We start from the raw sequence: 23,975 nt of genomic DNA, 5'->3' as shown, positions 1-23,975 counted from the left end.
TCTTTTAAGTGTGATCTCAAAGTTTCAAAACAAGAATTGGTATCAGAGCTTCAGGCGAGTTTCAAAGATGGGAAATCTTACCGTCTCAAACATCACATCAAGTGAAGGAGGAGGAGGATCTCCTTCTATCTCATGTCCGATGTTAAATACAGTAAACTACACCGTATGGGCCATGAAGATGAGGATTGCGCTTAGGGTCCATAAGGTTTGGGAGGTTATAGAACCGGAATCTGCAACAGACACCATCAACATTGACAAAAACAACATGGCGATTGCCTTGCTTGTCCAATCCATACCCGAATCTCTTACCTTGCAAGTCGGCGAACTTGACTCGGCGAAAAAGATGTGGGAAGCAATCAAGGCAAGACATGTGGGAGCAGAAAGGGTGAAAGAGGCTCGGCTACAGACTCTTATGGCCGAGTTTGATCGTTTGCGTATGAAGGACACCGAGAAGGTCGATGACTTTGTGGGAAGACTATCTGAAGTCTCAGCCAAGATGGCTGCACTAGGAGAAAATCTCAAAGAATCAAGGATGGTGAAGAAGTTTTTAAAGTGTCTTCCAAGAGCAAAATTCATACACATGGTTGCATCATTGGAGCAGGTGTTGGATCTTAACACCACAAGCTTCGTGGACATTGTTGGACGCTTAAAGGCATATGAAGAACGAATCTCAGAGGAGGAAGAGATACAAGAAGACCACACCAAGCTGCTATATGCGACCTGGAGGGACAATCTAACTATACAAACCGTGATTATAATGGAGAATATCGAAACAGAGGACGAGGTGGAAGATTTTCTTACAGAGGTAGAGGTCGTGGGCGTTTTGGCAGAGGAAGAGGCTTTGGCGGAGGTCGAGACATGTCAAAAATAACATGCTTCTGTTGTGACAAGACCGGACACTTCACTTTCAACTGCCCAGATCGACTGCTTAAGTTGCAAGAAACACATGAAGATGGGAAAAGCAAAACACAAGAAGCTGACGAACTCATGATGCACGAGATCGTTTTCTTGAACGAAGAAAGATGTATACCAAGCAAGTTTGAAACAAATAAAAGGGAAGAGAATGTTTGGTACCTGGATAATGGAGCCAGTAACCACATGACTAGAGACCGACGCTATTTTGATTCGATTGACACTTCTATCACTGGGAAGGTACGTTTTGGAGATGACTCTCGGATAGATATCAAAGGGAAAGGATCCATTGCTTTCACTGATATGTATGGAGAGCCAGAGTTATGACAGACGTCTACTACATACCGAACCTGAAAAGCAGCATCATAAGTCTCGGGCAAGCCACTGAATCAGGATGTGACATAATACTTAGAGGAGGAATCTTAACTATGCATGATCAACACGGGAAACTACTTGCTAAAGTTGTACGGTCATTAAACCGTCTCTACAAAGTTCGAATGGGGATCGAAGGTACTATGGTCAGAGATACTATGAATCTCAACCTCTCACAAACAAGCAAGGCTAGTAGGTGGCATGCGAGATTGGGACACATAAATACGAAAACATTAAAGTCTATGTTTGATTAGAAGCTTGTACAAGGTACTACGGATGTCAATTTTGAGAAGGAAATCTGCAGCTCATGTTTACTTGGTAAACAAGTTAGGCGAGTATTTCCACAAGCAACTTCATATCGGGCAACCAAGACACTAGAATTGGTTCATGGGGATCTTTGTGGACCTATAACCCCAAGCACAGCTGCAGGAAACATGTACATTTTTGTCCTTGTTGATGATCATACTCGTTACATGTGGACAACTTTGCTTAAGGAGAAAGGAGAGGCTTTTGAAAAATTCAAAAGCTTTAAATGACTAGTTGAGCAAGAACCAGGAGAACGCATTCAGACTTTTAGGACTGACAGAGGGGGAGAATTTGTTTCTCATGAGTTTAACACATTCTGTGAGAATTAAGGAATCAGAAGGCACCTCACTGCTCCTTACTCTCTGCAGCAAAACGGAGTGGTTGAGAGGCGCAACCGTACGTTATTGGAGATGACCAGGAGCTGTTTAAAGCACATGCACTTACCAAACTTCATGTGGGGAGAGGCTATTCGACATTCAACCTATCTCTTGAATCATATAGCTACAAGAGCTCTGCAAGACAAGACACCATATGAGATGTTTAGAAACAAGAGTCCGAACATTGGACACCTACGAGTATTTGGATGCATTGGTTACACCAAGATAGACAAACCACACCTAAGGAAGCTTGATGACAGGTCAAAGAAGCTTATTCACTTAGGAACCGAACCAGGCTCGAAGGCGTATAGGATGTATGATATGCAGAACCGGAAAATAGTGGTTAGCAGAGATGTAGTATTTGATGAAACAAAGGGCTGTAACTGGTGTGGGGAAAGACTGGAGTCTGAAACAGAGAATAATGGCAACTTCAGTATAGTTCTTGGCGAATTTGGGAATCATGGGATTTATGATGAGATGGAGAGTAATGAAAACATCGAAACAGAGCAAAGAATCGATAGAGAGGAAAAAAGAGGAGTTGAAAACAGAGCAGATGAAGATAGGACTGATACTGAAAACAAGGATGAAGACACTCAAATATCTCTTCGGAGGTCTATGAGAACGACTTCAAGACCCAAATACCTTGGAGATTATGTTCTAATCACATAACAAGAATGCTTACAACTGGTGGAGGAAGAAGGTGAAACATTACTCTTATGTCTAAATGAGGAACCTAAGAACTTTAGTGAAGCAAGTGAGACCAAGGAGTGGATCATGGCCTGTGAAGATGAGATTCTTTCTATTAACAAGAATCATACTTGGGATTTAGTTGAACTACCTGCAGGCGTGAAACAAATCGGCTTAAAGTGGGTCTTTAAACTCAAGAAGAATGCTGATGCGAGTATAAATAAATATAAGGCACGTCTTGTTGCCAAAGGATATGTACAGCAACACGGGATTGACTTTGAAGAATTGTTCGCTCCTGTTGCTCGATTGGAGACCATCCGACTCCTTGTTAATCTTGCAGCCTCCAACGGTTGGGAGGTGCATCATCTTGACGTTAAGACAGCATTCCTACATGGTGAATTAAAGGAAACGGTATATGTTGATCAACCTGAAGGGTTCGAAGAAAGAGGAAAAGAGAATAAGGTGTACAAGCTAAACAAAGCCTTATATGGGCTAAGACAAGCTCCAAGGGCGTGGAACAACAAGCTCAACCAGATTCTTTGTGAGCTAAGTTTTAAGAAGTGTTCTAAGGAGCCATCGGTGTATCGAAAATAGGTAGGTGGTGAACGTCTTATTGTGGCTGTATACGTTGACGACTTGTTTGTTACAGGAACAAACAAAGACATTATCAATCGGTTTAAGAGGGAGATGGCCACAAATTTTGATATGAGTGACTTGGGAAAGTTAACATATTACTTGGGAATCGAAGTTTGTCAACATGAGGAAGGAATTACATTGAATCAGAGGTGATATGCTCTAAAGATTCTAGAAGAGGCTGGAATGAAAGACTGCAACCCGGTACACATTCCGATGGAGACAGGTTTAAAGTTGGACAAAGCACTGAAGGAAGAAAGGATTGATGCTACTAACTATAGGAGGAATGTTGGTTGTCTACGTTATCTATTGCATACGAGACCGGACCTATCATACTGTGTTAAGTCGTTATATGCAGGATCCAAGGACGTCTCATGGAGTTGCTATGAAGAAGTGTCTGAGATACTTAAAGGGTACGATCAATCTTGGACTGACGTTTGGCCGTGTGACCTCGAGGATACCACGACTAATTGGTTATAGCGACAGCAGCTACAATGTCGACCCTGACGACGGCAAGAGCACTACATGACACATATTTTATCTTTGTGAGAGTCCGATCACTTGGTGTTCTCAGAAACAAGACACTGTCTCCTTGTCATCATGTGAGGCAGAGTTTATGGCTGGGACAGAGGCAGCTAGACAAGCTATTTGGCTACAGGATTTGCTTGAAGAAGTTAATGGGGTCACAAGTGAGAAGGTTACCATTCGGATAGACAATAAATCTGCTATTGCTCTAACGAAGACTCCAGTCTTCCATGGTCGAAGCAAACACATTCAAACTAGGTATCACTTTATCAGGGAATGTGTGGAGAATGGACAAGTGGATGTGGTTCATGTACTTGGAAATGAGCAGAAGGCGGATACTAACCAAGGCGCTTGGAAGGAACAAATTCAAGGAAATGAGGGAGCTCATTGGCATGAGAGAGATTGCAGCAGAAGACTTCAAACTTAGGAGGGAAAATGTTGAATAAGCTAAGTTAGAAGTTATCCTATTCCTAGCTAAACTATGTTTTGTTAAAGTGATAAGGTTGAGTTTGGTTTAGGAGTTATCTAAACCAAAGATTATTTCAATTAGGAATAGAATTAATGAATGTATAAATAAGGATGTGTTGAAATGTGACATAACCCATGATATTGAGAGATTGAGAGTTTGAGAGCTTAGTTTTTGAGGAAGTTTTCTAAGCTAATAAAAAAAGAGTTGTTCTTTTAAGTGTGATCTCAAAGTTTCAAAACAAGAGACTTAAGGTTATATAGGAAAATTTTACGTTGAATATAATTGGGCTATTACCATGCCGGAATTTTGCTGACGAATGGCGAAAACGAATAACACGTAGGCGAGTTATAGACTTATAGTTTATGTTGAAATTGAAACTTTCTTGTACGTAATAGACTGTACGGATATTGCCTTTTCAAAAGTCGTATCAGGCGTCGGTCTCACACACAAAATACATCGAACAATTAATTATTGGAAAAATGAGAACCTTTAAAGTGTCCTTCAGTTAGCACTTTAAACCTTGAGATATTTTCACTAAACTTTGAGATATTTTCACTAACAGTATAAAATGAAAGTTAGTTTTAAGGTTTAAAATGTTAGTAAAATCATTTTAAAGGTTTAAAGTGTTAGTAAAATCATTTTAAAGGTTTAAAGCGTCAGTAAAATCATTTTAAAGGTTTATAGTGTTAGTGAAATTCTCTTGAGATTTAAAATGCTATCCAGTGACACTTTGAAAGTTTAAAACGTAAATTTCCCGTTAATTATTACTAGGGATGAAAATTATTATTAAGTAATACCCAAAAAGATCATTCACAAAATTTAACTAATCTTTTTTCTTGATTTTATATTGTACATTTGTATGTAAAAAAAAAACTGAAATGTTGCAAAGTTGACAAAAATATGTTGCAACTATAAAGAATTTAATTTGTATATACTAAAACAAAATTTTATTTTTTTAAAACATAAAAATTTTACGCTATAATCTATACTATAAAAGTTGGTTAACTCTCTCCCTCACCATGCCACCTCATCACCCGAGAATGTGCCACGTGTTCTCCGTCTTCAATTTTCTACGTGATAAATCAAATTTTGTGTATCACATAACTATTTCTTAGACAAACAAAACATACTTGGGCCTTATTTAACTGCAGCCCATTACAGCAAAACCAGTATCAATTCAGAAGCTATTATTTTCACCTTTTTCTTTTTGCTGACTCTTTCTCTTCAACACGTATGAGAAATGAATTTGTAACTGTCAAAAGAACTATGTTGCGTCCTTAAACTTTAACATAAATAGTGCAATTTACTGTTCTTCCAAAACGGCTCATCACCATAGGCTACCCATACTATTTTGTCTTCACCATAGCTATTAAAATGTAACCTCTTCGTAAAGTACCTTAATTCCTTATAAATACATAATCATTTGCTCTCACAAAAACAATCCACCTGATCTGTTACTGTAGATCCCTTACATATCAAAAAAAAAAATGCCTGATTGAACAGGTAAAATCATAATAAACTACACAGAAGCCAGTCGATTGTTTTCTAAAACTACCATTCCCGCTATCCAGCAGCTCTCAAAATCGACCGGGTAAAACACACAAGTAACAACTCCCTTTTATACTCTTAAAAGTAGCCGAATATTGGCATTTAAAACCACCACAATCTGTAACACATCTTCTATGTATGTAGCTTCGGAATAATAGTCATGGAGCCATTAACCCACCAAGAATCAGAAGGCCGCCGAAACAACCAAAGAAACACACCCATTGCCAGACTATTCAAGTTCATTGCCAAACCCAATACAAAGGTAACATTGGAGTCCAAAAACAACCCAAAACAACAACAGCAAAACAAGCAACCTAATAATATGTCATGCTCCAAAAAACAGCCCAATGAAGTTCTCACACAACCATATTTGGAAGACGTACGGCCATCAAGATGTTCCCTGGGAAAAGGTACGTAAGCAATAAAACATACATACAAAACCATCTCCTTTACACATTATTTATATAAACAACACATTCGTCTACATAAAACACTCTTACTGCATTATTAAAAGAACCAACAAAAGCAATATATATATATATATACTTTGCAATGACCAAAATCACAAACTTATACAGCTCGCATGACCCAACAGTTCAACCGCAACCAATTCACCTCCCAAAAGAACACGCTACTATTTTAGAAGACACATGAGATGAAGATCATGGTGAAAGTAAGCATGCACATAGGAGAACTGAATGGTTTGAAATGATTAAAAAGTCAAACGACACACGGAAATTAAACTACACGGACATGCCTTCAACATTTGTCTGGGCTAGGGTAAATGAAATCTGGACACGCAGAAAAGAAAGTGGTATAATCGAAAAGATTGAAACAAATTAACCATCGACAGGAGAAATATATTATCTTCGAATATTGGTGAATGCCTTGAAGGGGGCAACAAGTTTTGAAGAACTTTTAACAGTTGGAGGTGTAAAACACAACACTTTCAAAGATGCATGTCATGCAAGGGGATTTCTAGATAACGACCAAGAATGGACGCATGTCACTATTTTATAGATGCTTTATCCATAACATACGTCCATTCTTGGTATGATTATATTTGTATATACAAATATGGCACACAAATATAAAATATATGAAATTTAAGACATCATGTGAAATTATAATAATACAAAATATGAATTAATTTAAACAAAAATATTTAATCAAATAAAATTAAAACACTGTATCGAATAAATCATTAATTACTGCTAAAGAAGGACAAAATACAACCAAAGCAGAACACGAAAAATATAATTCGGGGAAGAAATAAAAGGCAAAAATAAAAAAATAAAACACATGAAATATTCATATGGTTTAAATAATTTAAAGACTATGGCCAAATCAAACAAATTAAACTGATCATAATAAGATGGACAAAAGGATTTCAAAGGGAAGAAACGGAAACGGCGATACACGTTGGGTTATTATTAATTAACCACTCAATGCTTTATTTACACAAAAGATTCTCCTTCGAAGGGACGATTCCGTTTACTAAATACGATGGGTGCTATTAGTAACGTGAACTACACAAAAGGGTTTGTCACAAACCAAGCTGGCCACCTCAACAAGTACATATTATTAAAAAAACCAAGGCAAACAATAATCTTCTCAGAAAACACACACATACCGCAAAAAGACGTATAGCCAAAACGGGATAGCAGCGCATTAGACTACGCCAAAACACAGAAGTATATTAAACCAAAAAGCTTCAACAAATCAACGGCGACCATGGGTGAATCTCAGAAATGGCCTTTGAAAACCACTGAGCAACACACATCAAGAGAAAACCAGGGAAAGCGGAGGAAAATCAGGGCATCAAAACAAAAAGGTCGACACAATGATTTATAAATCTACCCTCCCAACTCTCAGTCGGCTACAAAAAAATGCATCGAATTAGTATGATTTCAAGTAGGGCGTAGGGATAAAAATAGATGAATCGCAAATACAAATTAGAGGAGACACATTAAGGAAATTTTAAAAAATACCCATAAAAATATCACAGTGCTAACACTTTGATATTAACATTGTAGGATACATTATGGTACAACACCATCAAATGGAGGAGGAAATACCCGCAGCAGCACAAAAAAAGAAAAAGTACCCAACACCCAATATGAGAACCAAAAACTAACAAACACCAAACACCCAATATGAGAACCAAAAACTAACAAAAAAAAAATAACCTCCCACACATTCGCTAAAATTATCCACCACAATTAAATTAAAAATTAATAATAATACCAAAAAAATGTAATCAAAATTCACGTTTACAGTGGTTTACACAATAGAATTTCACAAAAAAGGTGTACAATATGCCCACGTACTACTGTGATTAGAGAAAATCCATCACCAGAAATAATCAACCAAAATAATTAGTGCAGAAGTTCCAAAGAGAGATGTCGACTCGGAAGGATATGAATTGGTTAAAAAACACATGATACATGGGCCATGTGAACTTGATCGCCCACAGTCCCAATGCATGGAAAGAGGAAAATCAAAGCCTAGCACCACCACTGCGTCACATGCGACACCATTCCTGGATTAGTCGTCATCGGCAAATTGGGAAGATAAAGTACTGCTTCGTCCTTTTTTTATGGTATTAAGTAGTTTAAAAAAAAAAAAACAGAAATTGAGCTTCCCATATTATGATTCTTTTAAATGGAATGGGACCAACAATACAAGTATAGTGTAAAGTTTCATTAATATATTACTCTGGTCTAAAATAATTTACTCTTATCATCCGAAAAAAGGATTAAAACAGGGAAATAAAATTCAGATTTAAAGGCTTTTGATAATTACACTTTTTTAATCAACATTTTAATAACCATTAAAAATTAATTTTTTCATAACAAACAATATAGTTATTATCGAATATTAAAGTTTTAAAGAAAATTATAAATATATTGTATATATATTTTTGAAATATGTTATAAAATGTAATAAATTTCTAAATGTAATAAAGTTTAAGCATCCCTTATCTCTCGTACGGAGCATAAGATGCTTGGTCAGACTTCAAATCATTCAGGGTGGCGGAATCGGTGATTCTCCACATCGAATGAACTGTTAGTTAGAACTTGAAAGGTGTATCTTACCAAAGAACAGACATACTTCTTCAAGAACTTGTCTGTGAGTGGTGAGTGTTAAGCACATGTTTAACCCAAATCAAATACTGCAAATACACATATATCAATAATTGCAGTAGTAGTTGGTTTTGAATCAACAAAGACCAAAGATTGGTTTTGAATCAACAAAGACCAAAGAAGTACACGATCAATTATACTCCATCTGTCTCTAAAAGATTGAAGTTTAGAACCTTTTACACATTTTAAGAAAACAATGATTACTGATATATCATGGTTTTTACGGTTTTTAACCATGATATAAGTGTGCTTTTTGAGTCTTTTCATTTTGTTTCTAGGTTGTTTTTGAGTCTTTACAGGTTATCTAGGATTTTGGCACGGATAGAGCGGAATTGAGCAATTTAGATCGTTTTGGAGCATTTAACCGAAGAAGTCAATTTGGAGTCTGATCAACTGACCAGTGCCGATCGACACTGAAGGAGCATCGATCGGCCCCCCTGTTTATCCGACGAGAGAACAAAAAATTGGAAGTTTTACAATTCTGCCCAAAGTTTTCCTAAATTGCAACACAAGTCCCTGACGTGTTTTAGGACATATATATATTGTTTTTGGGTTTTAGAAAACCCTTAAGTTTTATTCTTGCAAGTTTTATTTTCTGCAACCCTATGAGATTTTGAGAGCTTTTGGGAGAGAGAGATCTGAACTGCTTTGAGAGAAGAATTCATAAACTCCATCTTTTACTCTTTTAATTTCTATTGCATATTATTCAGAATAATGTCTTGTGCTTCATTGATTATGTTTGAGTATTTTGCTTGTTAGGTTCAGAGTTTTTTACAGGGATTTTATGATTTATTAGATCTGTTTATTTAGGATTCATTATCTTTCTAGATCTTCATCATAAGTTGTTCTTCATATTAATTCTTGATTGATCACCTAGAATTAATACCCTAGGAAAATTAATTGATATGAGAATATAATTGATTTTCCTGATTAAACCATTTGATAAGCAAAATTACTTCTTGCAAAGAGATTTGATTTAGTAATTTTGTGAACAATCTAAACCTGTTTTTAAAGCTGTTTTTTAACCTAGAATTTTACAAAGAGATTTGGATTTTATGGTTTTAAATTTAGATAATAGTTGCAGTGAGAACTAAATTATTTTTACAAAACTCTTTAGAGTTCTAGATCTGTTTTTAATTTCTTGAATCCTAATTAATTTATTGATTTAATATTTCATAATTTCCTGAGAAATTCCCTAGGCCTAGCTTTTTGATCATCTGAATTTACACAGCTTTTATTGAATATTTTGCATTGCTTTTCTTTATTTAAATCAACTTGTTTAGTGTAATCATAAAACTCTATAATCCATTGTGTTTGATCTTGAGACTCTATGGATTCGACCCCTAGAGTATTACAACTGCAAGGTCGTTAGTACCATTAGAGTATTACTATTTGAGCTTATCAAATTTTGGCGTCGTTGCCGGGGATTCTTTGATCTACCATTAGATTTCTGTTTTTTATTTCGTCTAATTTTTTGTTTTTATTTCCTACTTACACATTTTTGTTTTTTTTCTCTTTGGTTTTTCAGGTGTGTGCCTCCTAGACCTCACACAAGGAGAAACAAGACTGGTCCTACTGTGAAACTTTCGAACCAAGAGCTAGGAAAACTTGAGCGTGAGAACCGAAAAGCAGCCAAATCAGCAAAGATGGTCAATCCAGTCATTATGAGAGTTGCTGAAGATGGATCTTTGAGAGATCAAGAGGGCCACTTGCGCAATGAGCAGGGCCAAAAGATTGATGCAGAAGGCAATGTGATTGTTGAACCAGTTGTCAACGAACAAGCTGTTGTCAACCAGCAAGCTGTTGCCGATGAGGAGCTTAACCTTGGTGTCGATCGACGTCAACAAGAGGGTATCGATCGACACCCACCTCCAGCAGACGTACGTGGAGCTGCCAACCACGTCTACAACCCAGTTGGAAGACAGGATCAAAACCGGGATCTGATCAGGACCATTGCGGACTTCAACAGAGCTGACTTGATGTATCAAAACCGCTCTACAATTGTTCCACCTCCATTCCTAAGGAATGAGTTTGAGCTAAAGCTTGCATATTTCCAGCTAGTTGGACAAAGACCCTTCTCTAACCTGCCAAATGAGAAGGCTTTGGATCATATTGAGCACTTTGAAGACTTGGTGACTAGTATCAAGGCCAATGGGGTGACTGAAGACTACATCTACTGCAAGCTCTTCCCCTATTCACTTGCAGGAGAAGCATCTAAGTGGTTAAAACAGTTGCCAACTCGATCTTTGACCTCTTGGCAACAAGTGAAGGTGGCTTTTTTCAACTACTTTTATGATGATGCCATGTCAGATGAGCTAAGAGTCAAGCTGTCCTCCTTCAAGAAAAGACCAGATGAAGCTTTCATGGCAGCTTGGTTAAGATTCAAGGCATATCAAAGAGACTGTCCACACCATGGATTTTCAAGAGTGCAGCTGTTGAGTATCTTTTTCAGAGGGATTGACTGGGAGTATCAACTAGCTTTGGATGCTGCAAGCCATGGGAACTTCAAGACAAGATTTCCAGAAGATGCTGAAGCTTTGATTGAGAATTTGGCTTCCAGCAATAGCACTAAGAGAGCAGATACTGAAAAGAAGAGATTGCATGGAGGATTTGATTCAAAACATCAAGCTTCTGTTAATGCCAAGCTGGATTCAGTTCACAATCTTCTAGTGGGTAAGAAGTCAGTCCAATTTGCTGCTGAGGTTGAAAAATTTGCCAGAGCCAAATAATACAGAGGAGAATGTCAACTATGTGTATGGAACTGGGTATCAAGGACAAAGATTCAGTAATCAGCAAAGCAACAAGCCTTACAGTGGGAACTCCTCAGGCTACACTCCTAAGCCTGAGTTTCAGAAGCAGCAACAAGGGAGAAACTTCACAAGAACCTATGGGAACTCATCTTATCAGTCTCCTCCTCCACAGACTTCTTCTGAGAGTCGAATGGAAGCTATGATAGAGCAAATTTTACAAGGTCAGGAACAGTTAACAGTGCCATTCAATGAGAAGATGGATAATGTCTACAATGAGCTTACTAGGAGGATTGATGCATTGAATATTCATGTTAAGAAGCTGGAGAATCAGGTTGCGCAGACTGTTGGGTCTGTTTTCTTCCTGGAAGAACTGAATCAAACCCCAAGCATGCTTGCAATGCCATATCAGTAAGAGATCAAGATGCTGGTGAAATTGTTTCTGCAGAAAAGGGAGAGAAATCGACAAATCTGTCGGCTTCAGATGTTGGTGTCGATAGACACCAACTTGGTGTCGGTCGACACTCATCTCAGACAGAACCTGAAACTACAAAATCTCCAATTCCAGCAGCTGTTGAGAGGGTGTACACGCCTAAGGTCCCTTTTCCTAAGCCAAGAAGGTCCAAGCAGGAGCTTGAGGAAGCTAGATGCAAGGCTATGATGGATAAGGTGATGATTGAGATGCCTTTGATTGATGCAGTCAAATTTTCTCCTGGGATTAAGTGGTATGTGAAGAGAATGGTATCCAATGGTTTGATCCCTGAAGTAGGAGCACTGCTTACCAAGGATGTCAGCGCAATTTTATTGAACCAGCCTCCAAAAAGTAAGAAGGAAAGAAAGCAAGAGGTGGTTGTCTCAGAGAAAGTGAGTGCAATGATCCAGAGTATGATTGCAAAGAAGTTACCAGATCGTGGAAGTTTTGTGTTAGATTGTTCTATCTCCACAGGAAAGTTTGCACACTCACTTTGTGATCTTGGCTCTAGTATCAATCTGATGCCACATTCTGTTGCTGTGAGACTTGGGATGACAGAATTCAAGCCAACTCAGATTTCCCTTATCTTAGCTGATCGCTCAAGAAGAATTCTTGAAGGTGTCTTAGAGGATATTCCAATTAATGCTGGAAACTTCATGATTCCCACTGACTTTGTGGTGCTGGAATATGACAAAGAGCCTAAAGATCCTCTCATGTTAGGAAGATCTTTCTTGGCTATAGTTGGTGCCATCATAGATGTGCAGAAGGGACATATAACACTGAATGCTGGAGGTTTGAGTATGAACTTTGAGATGGATAAGCTGAGGAGGGCTCCTACTATTGATGGACAGACTTTTTCTGTTGAGGAAGTTTCTGATTTTCGAGCATCAAGCTCAGTGTCGATCGACACCGCTGCAGCATCGATCGACACTCTTCTACGACTGAGTCCAACCTTGTCTAAAACTGATGGCTTGCAGAATGTTCTCTATGCTCCAAGTCAGAAAGCTGTTCCCAAACAGAAACCTCCAACTCCACACTATAGAATCCTCAGGTAAGGCAAAGGTATGCATCTTCTTCCCCCAAACCTCCTCCTATAATCAATAAGACTTTCAAAGATACAAAAACTGTTTTGCAGTTAACCAAGCCACGAGATTATCGTAGAGCGCTTGTTTCTTGTGTTGATGATTTTGTAGGACATAAAAGAAGAAAACCCATCCCTAAATCCCACCCTGGTCCTGCTCCTCAAGTACTTGGTAGACCTCACTCTTCTACTGCTTATACACCACCTTGGATGAAGAGGACATTTTTTCGGAGGCATTCACTGTCACGTTCTGATCCACCCGATGCCTGAGCTTCAACGCAGTCAAGCTAATGACTGAAAACAAGCGCTAAGTGGGAGGCAACCCACTTCTAGGTTTTTCTTTTCTTTTTGAGTCATTTTTTTTTTTTTGCATTGAGTCAGTTTTTGTTTGAATTTTGTTTGAAATTATGAATTATCTATCTATCATGTTGCTTTTAACTTGTGTTTGTGTTTGAGTGCTTCTTAACAGAACTAACACCAAAGGATTGATCCAACAACTCATCAACACAACTAACTGCAACTAACAAGGAGTTTCGGCCAACAAAACACCATTCGTGATGAGTGTCGATCGACATTGAAATGGTATCGGTCGACACCAGCTGGTAACCCGGAAACAGTTCATCTTTTCATTACAATTTTCAATACGTTTTTGTTTCTTTGCCTTTCCCTTGCTTGAAAACACTGGAGACAGTATCGTTTAAGTCTGGGGGAGGTTAGTACTAACTACTAACATAGTTTTTGGTTTTTAGTGTGTCAAAACCGATTTTTGTTTTTATTGAGTCAATTTTTTTCAAATTTTTTTGGAATTATGATCTCTAACTAATGGTTACTGTTCTTTGGCTAACACTCTAATGACTCTTGACTAAGCTTGACCTCAGAACTGAAGTGTGGTAAAGACTATGAGCTGTATCAACAATCATGAAAGCCCTTATTCAAAGAATATCTGGTTAAACTAACTTTGTCTCAACTTTTATCAGGATTTTAACCGGACTTAATATCTTACTTTGGGGTTGGAAATTAGTGGACTAGATTTCTTTTTCAGGCCATACAAGACAGTGCAATTTTTCAAAGTATGTATCCCCTCTCTCTTCCGTTCAGTGTTGTTTAAAAAAAAAATAAGAGAGAAAGATCAGAAAAAAGGAAGACTAAAAGATGAGATGATTTTGATCAGTTTAGAGAGGTAGGTAAATTACCTGTGACCTCATTATTCTATTCTTGAGTCAAATGATCACACAAACGTTGGAAGCGAGGGGTAGGTAAATTACCAATGACCCCGGTATTCGCTTACATCTTTGATTAAAAAAAAAACAAGAAGAAAGTTAGGAAGCAATCAACTCATTAGAAGTGAGAAAAGGGAGAGGAAAGGAGATGTATGAAGAATGTCTTGGTCTGAAAAGAGTTCATATGCCACTGATCGATACACCAAGGTAAGAACTCACTTGTACTTGCTTTAATTTATGTAATGAGATGACAATGGTGAGACTAGAGATTCCAGAGGATTGTGGGATTTGAGTAAGGAATGTTGATGCTTTTCAAATGACAAAATATATGAATTAAGTTCTTGAGAGTCAAGGTGATGAAAAATGTGAAGATCAGTTATCTGCAGTTGAGTGAGTTCCTATGTTTTCAAACCTCTTTCATAGGTCTAAGTTTCTGTTTTGCTCGAGGGCAAGCAAATGCTAAGTCTGGGGGAGTTGATATATCATGGTTTTTACGGTTTTTAACCATGATATAAGTGTGTTTTTTGAGTCTTTTCATTTTTTTTCTAGGTTGTTTTTTGAGTCTTTACAGGTTATCTAGGATTTTGACACGGATGGAGCAATTTGGATCGTTTTGGAGCATTTAACCGAAGAAGTCAATTTGGAGTCTGATCAACTGACCAATGCCGATCGACACTGAAGGAGCATCAATCGACACCCCTGTTTATCCGACGAGAGAACAAGAAATTGGAAGTTTTACAATTCTGCCCAAAGTTTTCCTAAATTGCAACACAAGTCCCTGACGTGTTTTAGGACATATATATATATATATATATATTGTTTTTGGGTTTTAGAAAACCCTTAATTTTTATTCTAGCAAGTTTTATTTTCTGCAACCTTGTGAGATATTGAGAGCTTTTGGGAGAGAGAGATCTGAACTGCTTTGAGAGAAGAATTCATAAACTCCATCTTTTACTCTTTTAATTTCTATTGCATATTATTCAGAATAATGTCTTGTGCTTCATTGATTATGTTTGAGTATTTTGCTTGTTAGGTTCAGAGTTTTTTACAGGGATTTTATGATTTATTAGATCTGTTTATTTAGGATTCATTATCTTTCTAGATCTTCATCATATTAATTCTTGATTGATCACCTAGAATTAATACCCTAGGAAAATAAATTGATATGAGATTATAATTGATTTTCCTCATAAAACCTTTTGATGAGGAAAATTACTTCTTGCAAAGAGATTTGATTTAGTTATTTTGTGAACAATCTAAACATGTTTTTAAAGCTGATTTTTAACCTAGAATTTTACAAAGAGATTTGGATTTTATGGTTTTAAATTTAGATAATAATGGCAGTGAGAACTGAATTATTTTACAAAACTCTTTAGAGTTCTAGATCTGTTTTTAATTGCTTGAATCCTAATTAATTTATTGATTTAATATTTCATAATTTCCTGAAAAATTCCCTAGGCCTAGCTTTTTGATCATCTGAATTTACACAGCTTTTATTGAATATTTTGCATTGATTTTCTTTATTTAAATCAACTTGTTTAGTGTAATCATAAAACTCTATAATCCATTGTGTTTGATCTTGAGTCTCTGTGGATTCGACCCCTAGAGTATTACTACTGCAAGACTGTTAGTACCATTAGGGTATTACAATTTGAGATTATCAATTACTGAGTTTAAATATATTTTTTTTTGACTAAAGAGATATTATTTAATTTTAAACCACGAACAATTCAAAATTTTAAATATTTTCAATGATTACTTCTTGAAATTTACAAAACATCAATCTTTGTGGAATATAAAAATATATCAAAATATCAATATTTATGAGACAGATGGAATATCGATTTGGATAAAGCTACAATAAATTTGATCACAAACAAAAACTAAATAAATAAAGTTAGAATAAAATAACCGATAAATAAAGGAGTTAACAGTGAAGGTCTTTAAATTGTATCTCAACTTGTTGAAAATCGCCGAGCGCAGCTTAGGTGTTAAACCGGACCAAACCTCGAGTGATTTTGTCTTTCGATGGGATCATGACAGAATCTACAAGAGGGATTCATTCCAATTTTCTAGCTAAACATTATGTATGTATTAGGGACTATTGTATAAATATATACACTTATATTATATTCTTTCTGTCTCACATATATTGATGTTTCAATAGTTTCATACATATTAAGAAAAAGTTAATTTTTTTTATTTTTAAACCAATTTATAATTATTTTATGATAGAAAAAGAAAACATAAGAGAAATACCATAGTTACTAAACGGACAGATCAAACGCGGTTAAATTAATCAAAACGAAAACTCCCAAATCGTAAATCAATTCTCTATTTCTTAGAACCCTAAAAATTGTAAACCCCTAAATTTCTCTGTATTTCTTTTTGATTCGTCTCTATTTCTTTTCGATACCTCTTTATTCTTCTCACTTTCATCAGATTTTGATTTATTCTTGCAATTACTATGAGTTCTAGCTCGGAGACGTCGGTGATAATCGGTGATCGTGGATTGCCCTCGAAGTGTGTATGTGGTGAAAGGGTATTGAAATTTACATCAAAAACTCAAGATAATCCTGGCCGACCGTTCTTCCGTTGCATCAGCAAACGAGATGCAAGCTCATGGACAAGCAAGAGAGATGTAAGCTCAAGCTCGTGGTTTTTTTTTATGTTGTTTATGTGTGTTATGGTAATGGTAATGTTGTTTGTTTATGCATTAGGGTCACTTATTTAAGTGGGTGGAGGATGCTATCTATGAGGATATTGAAGATGCATTACCAAAACTAGGAATTATGGCAAACGAGATTGTTAAAGCCAAAGCTGAGATAAATGAGCTCAATGTTGCTATGCAAGAGTTGAAGGATGATGCAATGCAAAGGAAAAGAGACATATGCAAGTTTAAACTGTTGTGGAAAATGTGTTTTCTGTGGCTTTGTGTAATAACAATTTTCATTGTTTACCTTATGGTTGGTAATGTAAAACAACCCAAGTTTGTTCTCGGTTATTAGTGTTGTTTACTTGTATGTTGGTTTGTATGTTTGGTAATGAAATCAGTTTGTTTCCTTTGAAAGAGTTAGAGATGGTTCATTCATAATAAAAGACATAGTTATGGTTCATTAATAATAAAAGAGTTAGTAAACAACAAAAGAGACATCATTCATGGTTTGATAACAAAAGAGACATAACTCATTGTCTAAAAACCGCAAAATAAGTAAGTTGCTGGTCCTAAAACACACCAAAACATTCCATCCTAACTTGAGCATTGAAACCATGATGTCCAGCCTCCTGATACTTGTTGCCTCTGTGGTGCTTGTTGTTCCCATTGTGGTGCTGGCATATGTGATCCTTGAGAGGGTTGTGATCCTTGTTGAGGTTCCCATTGTGTTGCTTGTGGTTGTGATTCTCCTTCTGATTGTGCTTGTCCTTGTCCAAACAAGGCATTCCTTGGTTCCTAGTTCAAGCTATAAGAGATAAGAGATGATATTGATTATGACCACTTGTTGTGTTAACAATAATAAAACGAGAATTTTGAAAATATAACAAACCTGGTTCTTCCTTGGTCGACCTCTTGGCCTTTTAGGTTGATCTGCAACACTCGGGTTTGTACAAGATATCCTATTGTGACCTTCTTGTTTGCAGTTTGTACATGTCATGACTCTACCTTGTCGTGATAATCTGGTGGTGCTTGAAGAGGCAGTTTCAAATCTTCCCTTCCTCCTAGCATGGTTAGGAGGTCTTAACCTCTCTGAAAATAACCAAGCTATTGTTCCTCTCTTTAACATATGACTGTAACCAGACCTCACACATCTATGCTTACCCTCATATCGATTGATTTGCATCTTGTGTTTCTTCTTATCATAAGCACAATAGCATCTCCATAGAAACTTACCATTCTCGTCAACATAAGCACATTTTGCTCCAAGCTTCAAAGATTGCGATCTATATAGCTTAATGTCGTATCTAGTTTTAAGAGAGTACCTCAAAACAGCAAGCTTGAAATCATTTGGAGAACTAAACGTTTTCCCCAAATGCAGCATCTCTTCAGCATCTTCAGGTTCGACATGATTATCGCCATCAACATTGTTTCGTCTTCACTATCTGATAGACGATCTGGAATCTTCTCCTCATCCCAAATATCATCTCCACTATCCGCATCAGTCAAGTCTTCCTCGTCTCTCGCATCCTCTCCAAACTGATTTGCCATGTCTTCACAAATAATTTCTTCTAAACCAACACAATTCCTATTTGCTTCGCCAGTATCTTCATACCCAATACCATCACAATCATCATCGCCTACAACCTCACAATCATCCTCACTAACGTCCTCACGGTTTTTATCACCAGCAGCATCACCACCGAACACTACAAGAGCATTACCTTCACCATTAGTCGCTTCGGGAGCAGCCAATTCGAGAGCAGTCGATTCGACATCAACCCTCTTTCGTTTAGAACGACGCTTAGAAGGCTTCTTTTTATTCACCATCACTTAACGATTTAGAAGAAGAATTGAAGAATGGAAGAGGAACTAAGAAGAAATAGAGAGGAATCGAAGAATAAGAAGAGAGGAATCGAATTTGGGGGTTTTCAATTTTTAGGGTTCTGAGAAAGAAATATTTGAGTTACGATTTGGGGGTTTTCGTTTTGTTAAAAACGACTGTGTTTAATTGCTAACGGGTAAAACTAACAGAGATTTAACCACGTTTATTTCCTCCGTTTAGTGAGTTAACGTGGTGCTGAAATTGGCCTAGTCAACATAAGTTCGAGGTTTTATTGCTACATCAATGNACTGATTTGCCATGTCTTCACAAATAATTTCTTCTAAACCAACACAATTCCTATTTGCTTCGCCAGTATCTTCATACCCAATACCATCACAATCATCATCGCCTACAACCTCACAATCATCCTCACTAACGTCCTCACGGTTTTTATCACCAGCAGCATCACCACCGAACACTACAAGAGCATTACCTTCACCATTAGTCGCTTCGGGAGCAGCCAATTCGAGAGCAGTCGATTCGACATCAACCCTCTTTCGTTTAGAACGACGCTTAGAAGGCTTCTTTTTATTCACCATCACTTAACGATTTAGAAGAAGAATTGAAGAATGGAAGAGGAACTAAGAAGAAATAGAGAGGAATCGAAGAATAAGAAGAGAGGAATCGAATTTGGGGGTTTTCAATTTTTAGGGTTCTGAGAAAGAAATATTTGAGTTACGATTTGGGGGTTTTCGTTTTGTTAAAAACGACTGTGTTTAATTGCTAACGGGTAAAACTAACAGAGATTTAACCACGTTTATTTCCTCCGTTTAGTGAGTTAACGTGGTGCTGAAATTGGCCTAGTCAACATAAGTTCGAGGTTTTATTGCTACATCAATGAGAGTTCGATATTAAATTCACCATATACAAAGTTCGGGCTTTAATTCAACGAAAATGATAAGTTGAAGATTTTTATGGCTTTTTTCCCAATCTTCCTAATATACCACACATTCTTTATTTTTCCATCAATACCATTAGTTACTAATTAGAAAGACAATTCTATCCTTGTAGCATAAACACAAATTGAACAAGCTTTTTTGGGTTTATCGATCTTGATATCGATCGTTCCATCTCCGTCGTTCGATCTTGAACGACGTCGTCGGAGAACAACATTGTTTTCGGCGAGATCTGGCAGCTCCGTCTAGCTACGACGTCATCCCCGTCTATCTACGACATCGTCCCCGTCTAGCTACGACGTCGTCCCCGTCTTCCTCCAGCATCGTCAATTTCATATTTCATATGGCGTCGTTTTCCTCTAGCATCACTATCTCCGTCTTCCTCTGACAGTGTCATTCTCCAACATCGTCTTCATCTATCTTCCTCTGACATCATGATTGCTTTGTTAATTGAATCGATTCAATCTCAATTCTAATTGTATCTCAACATAAATGTTCTTTGCTTTTTATATTTTTTTAAATTCTTCTCTCTCTTGAAGCTGGCGAATCATTGAGTTTGAAATTGAGAGATTATGAAACCATAACTCCTCAATTATTATTCATGATTCGATGGGTATTGGTTTCACAAAGGTCAGTGTATTCATATCGATTCAGGTGAATCAAATTGTTTGATCTGATTTGAGATTACCTATGTAATCGTATTTTGTCTTGATTTTTATGTGTCTGTGTGGAGCTATAGAGACAAATATACTCATAAGAAACATTAGAAGCATCTCTTCTTGCCAAAAGATGGAAGCTTGTTCTTGTTGTACTTGCATTTTATGTTCTACCTCATCCTCCAATTTATGACTTTTAATGTTGTTTCAAGTTTATTCGAGCTCTAAAATTTCATGATTCGTGTTTTATATTTAGCAGCTTGACATGGATGTTGTAATTTACAGAATTGTAGGTGGATCTAGTGGAGAAGTGCACATGATGGGAAGAAGCAAAGCATTACATTCAATGATGAGAAAAATGATTGATGTTGATGGTACATTTCTAATTAAAGAGAAAATTCAAGGGAACATTGTTGGTACGTACAACACAAGATGAAGATGATCACTTATTTAATCGATAACCATAAGTTCTCAGGTTTAAAACAAATTTAGGAAGACCTTCTAAATATCAAGAACGTCTTCCTAAACATTATATAATCCTTTAAAATTTGAGGTTTTTAATCACTTTATCTATATTTTGCCTTAATGTATCATATATTGCTCTATTTTAGTTTGTGGTAATGATTTGATTTTGTGTTCTCCTAAACATTATAATGTCCTTCCTAATTTTGTGCTCTAAGTTGTTTGTGATATTGTGGAAGGTGATATAACTCAGCTGGTTATTAAGTTTCAAGATAAACTGGATCCGCACATGGAATTGTTCAAGCTTTATAAAGTCATCCTAAATTTATGAAGGTCATCCTGAATTTCAAGATAATTCATGATGTTAACCAAAATCATCCTGAATTTCAAGATAATTGCTTAATAGGTTTTGGCATACTGGTTACTTTCACACTCATAATTGAAATGATGTCACGAATTTGAGTCTTCTAGATGCGTGTAATTATACCCATTTTTTTTAGGATGACCATTCTGAATTTCATAACACTCTTCCTAAATATTTTTTTTTTGGTAAGGAACACTCTTCCTAAATATTATTAAGTCTTTCCGGAATTCAGAATACGTTTATATATATATATATCCCAAAGTTGTTAACCAATATATGAATAATAGACTTTGTCTTAATGGTCACTCTCACACTCATAAATGAATTTATGTCACGGGTTCAAGCTGGGTGCGCGTGTAATCCTACACCATTTTTTTTAGGATTGCCATCATGAATTTCACAAAATCCTTCCTAAATAACTCATTCTTTCCCAAACTCAGAATATAAATAAATAAATATATATATATATATATATATATATATATATAAGTTGTTAACCAAAATTTAAATTATATACTTTTGCTTACTGGTTAGTCTCACACTTCTAATTGATATCACGGGTTTGAGTCTTCTGGGTGCGTGTAATCCTACCCCATTTTTTTAAAAAGATGACCATCCTGAATTTAGCAACACCCTTCCTAAACAAAATAAAATTATTTCACAAAACACACAATTTTCCAAGTATTTTTAACATTTAAATCTTAATGTGAAAAGATATACCATATGATATTCCAATAATTCATTGTAAATTATTGAATCTACCATCTTAAAACAAAGAATCAACCTCTAAACAGGTCCTAGGAAGAAAATCTTCATCCTCTCGTACTCTGCAACCAAGAGGATGTTTTTTTTTATCTTGATGCACTTGTAATTTGGAAATTGGTCTATCTTCACATCTGATCTTGGATCCTCTTCTATATTGAAATGAAGCTCAGAGAGTCTTAAATATGTAGGGAAAGAATCACCCATAACCTACAATAAAATTTAAAAAAAAAAACATAGATCATGTCATGATTCATGAAAGTCATCCTAAATTATATAGACTCTTTCCTGACTTTTCAAATATAGTAGAAATCCATAGAAACCAATCAAATTTACAAAAACATTGAACTTTTCAACAAACAAGAAGCAACAAACGGACCTTAATGTATAAAAAAGACACTAAACTGAAACATTGAACCAAGTTAGCAAACAAAGCTTAATGTATAAAAAAGATACTAAACTGAAGTATAAGCAAATCCAAATTTTATGAAGTTCTTCCTTTATTATCAAGTCAAGGGTGACACAACCAAAAACAACAAGTCTAATTACGTATACTCATGAAAGAATTTTATGAAGTTCTTCATGTATTATCAAATCAATGTAAGTTTCTAGTACGCTTTATAAATGTTCAAGCATAAAATCCTCAAATCGAACGAAAACAAATATGCAAACATGTGGAGAAAAGAAGACAGAATATAACATATATAAATCATAAACAATCTAATGTATTGTGCTCATACACATGTGTAAAGCAAAGAAACATAGTTTACGGCACATAATGACAAAACAAGTAAATGTGATTGACTTAACCTAAGATTAAACTCACTCTTCTGGATAAGAAACTCAAAACTCAAACAATGACAAACTATAGAGCGCAATCAAAAACTCAAAACAATGAAAAACTATGGAGCTGAATCAAAACTTAAAGCAATGAGCTGACTTTGACTAACAAAACTTAAAACTCAAAGAAAACTCAAAATAATGGAGCTGAATCAAAACAATGAACTGAATCAAAACTCGAAACAATGAGCAATGAGATCTTATGGAGCTGAATCAACCTAATCGTGCATCTAATGGAGCTTAATCAAATGAAGATGTATCAATAAAATCGTTCATCTAATCTAAATTTATGAACAATATACTCAAAAATACAGTGAAATCAAATATACTCAAATTGAAATTGAAACAATGAATCAATCAATAATTGATTCTAAGAAAATCAAATGGGGATCAACGAGGTGGATGAATGGAGAATTGTAACGGATGGTGGCTACCAAACCGTCAAACAAAACATCAACACCGAGAACAAATGGATACGAAGCTTACTGATAAACATCGATGACCACTGCCAAAGCCTCTTGTGGAGAAGATTGATCAAGGAAGAAGAAGAACCACAAATACATGTACAGACTGCAACGACAAGATACAACGGCAACAACAACGGCGAGGTATATCAAATCTGTTGGTGAAGGGAAAGGATGGTGGTGGCTAGGGCGATGCGAGTTGTAGCAAGGAGAACACGAAACAACGAGACAAAGCAAGACAACATTACCCCGTCGAGGCGATGAGATTCCGACGAGATAGACCGGCGAGGTGACGAGAATCCGGTGCCCACTGTATCAGATTCATCGTGTGAGGGGAGGCAAGGAGAAACGATTTGGAAAGACGTTTTGAAAAATATGAGGGGTAATTTTGTCACATAGTTTAATGGAAAATGTTAGAAATGGTAATTGTTGGACTTTGTGGTATTTTTGACCCAAAAACTTAAAATTATAGTATTCATGACAATTCTCCAAAACAAA

General features: G+C 36.3%; 2 protein-coding genes across 2 annotated transcripts; both read left to right on the top strand.

Moving 5' to 3' along the window:
- Window positions 68–1,239, top strand: LOC109130457. Its single transcript, XM_019240023.1, has 2 exons — window positions 68–860; window positions 920–1,239. Exons 1-2 carry the CDS (start codon window positions 68–70, stop codon window positions 1,237–1,239), a joined length of 1,113 nt encoding a protein of 370 aa, XP_019095568.1.
- LOC104763102 (uncharacterized protein At1g43920, Chloroplastic-like) lies at window positions 16,963–17,503 on the top strand. Its single transcript, XM_019240022.1, has 2 exons — window positions 16,963–17,136; window positions 17,216–17,503. The coding sequence occupies exons 1-2, from the start codon at window positions 16,963–16,965 to the stop codon at window positions 17,501–17,503; spliced, it is 462 nt and encodes a 153-aa protein (XP_019095567.1).

The sequence above is a fragment of the Camelina sativa genome, chromosome 18, assembly GCF_000633955.1.
Source record: "Camelina sativa cultivar DH55 chromosome 18, Cs, whole genome shotgun sequence".
Lineage (NCBI taxonomy): Eukaryota > Viridiplantae > Streptophyta > Magnoliopsida > Brassicales > Brassicaceae > Camelina > Camelina sativa.
The sequence above is the reverse complement of the archived record's forward strand: the minus strand, read 5'-3'. Positions and strand labels throughout refer to the sequence as shown.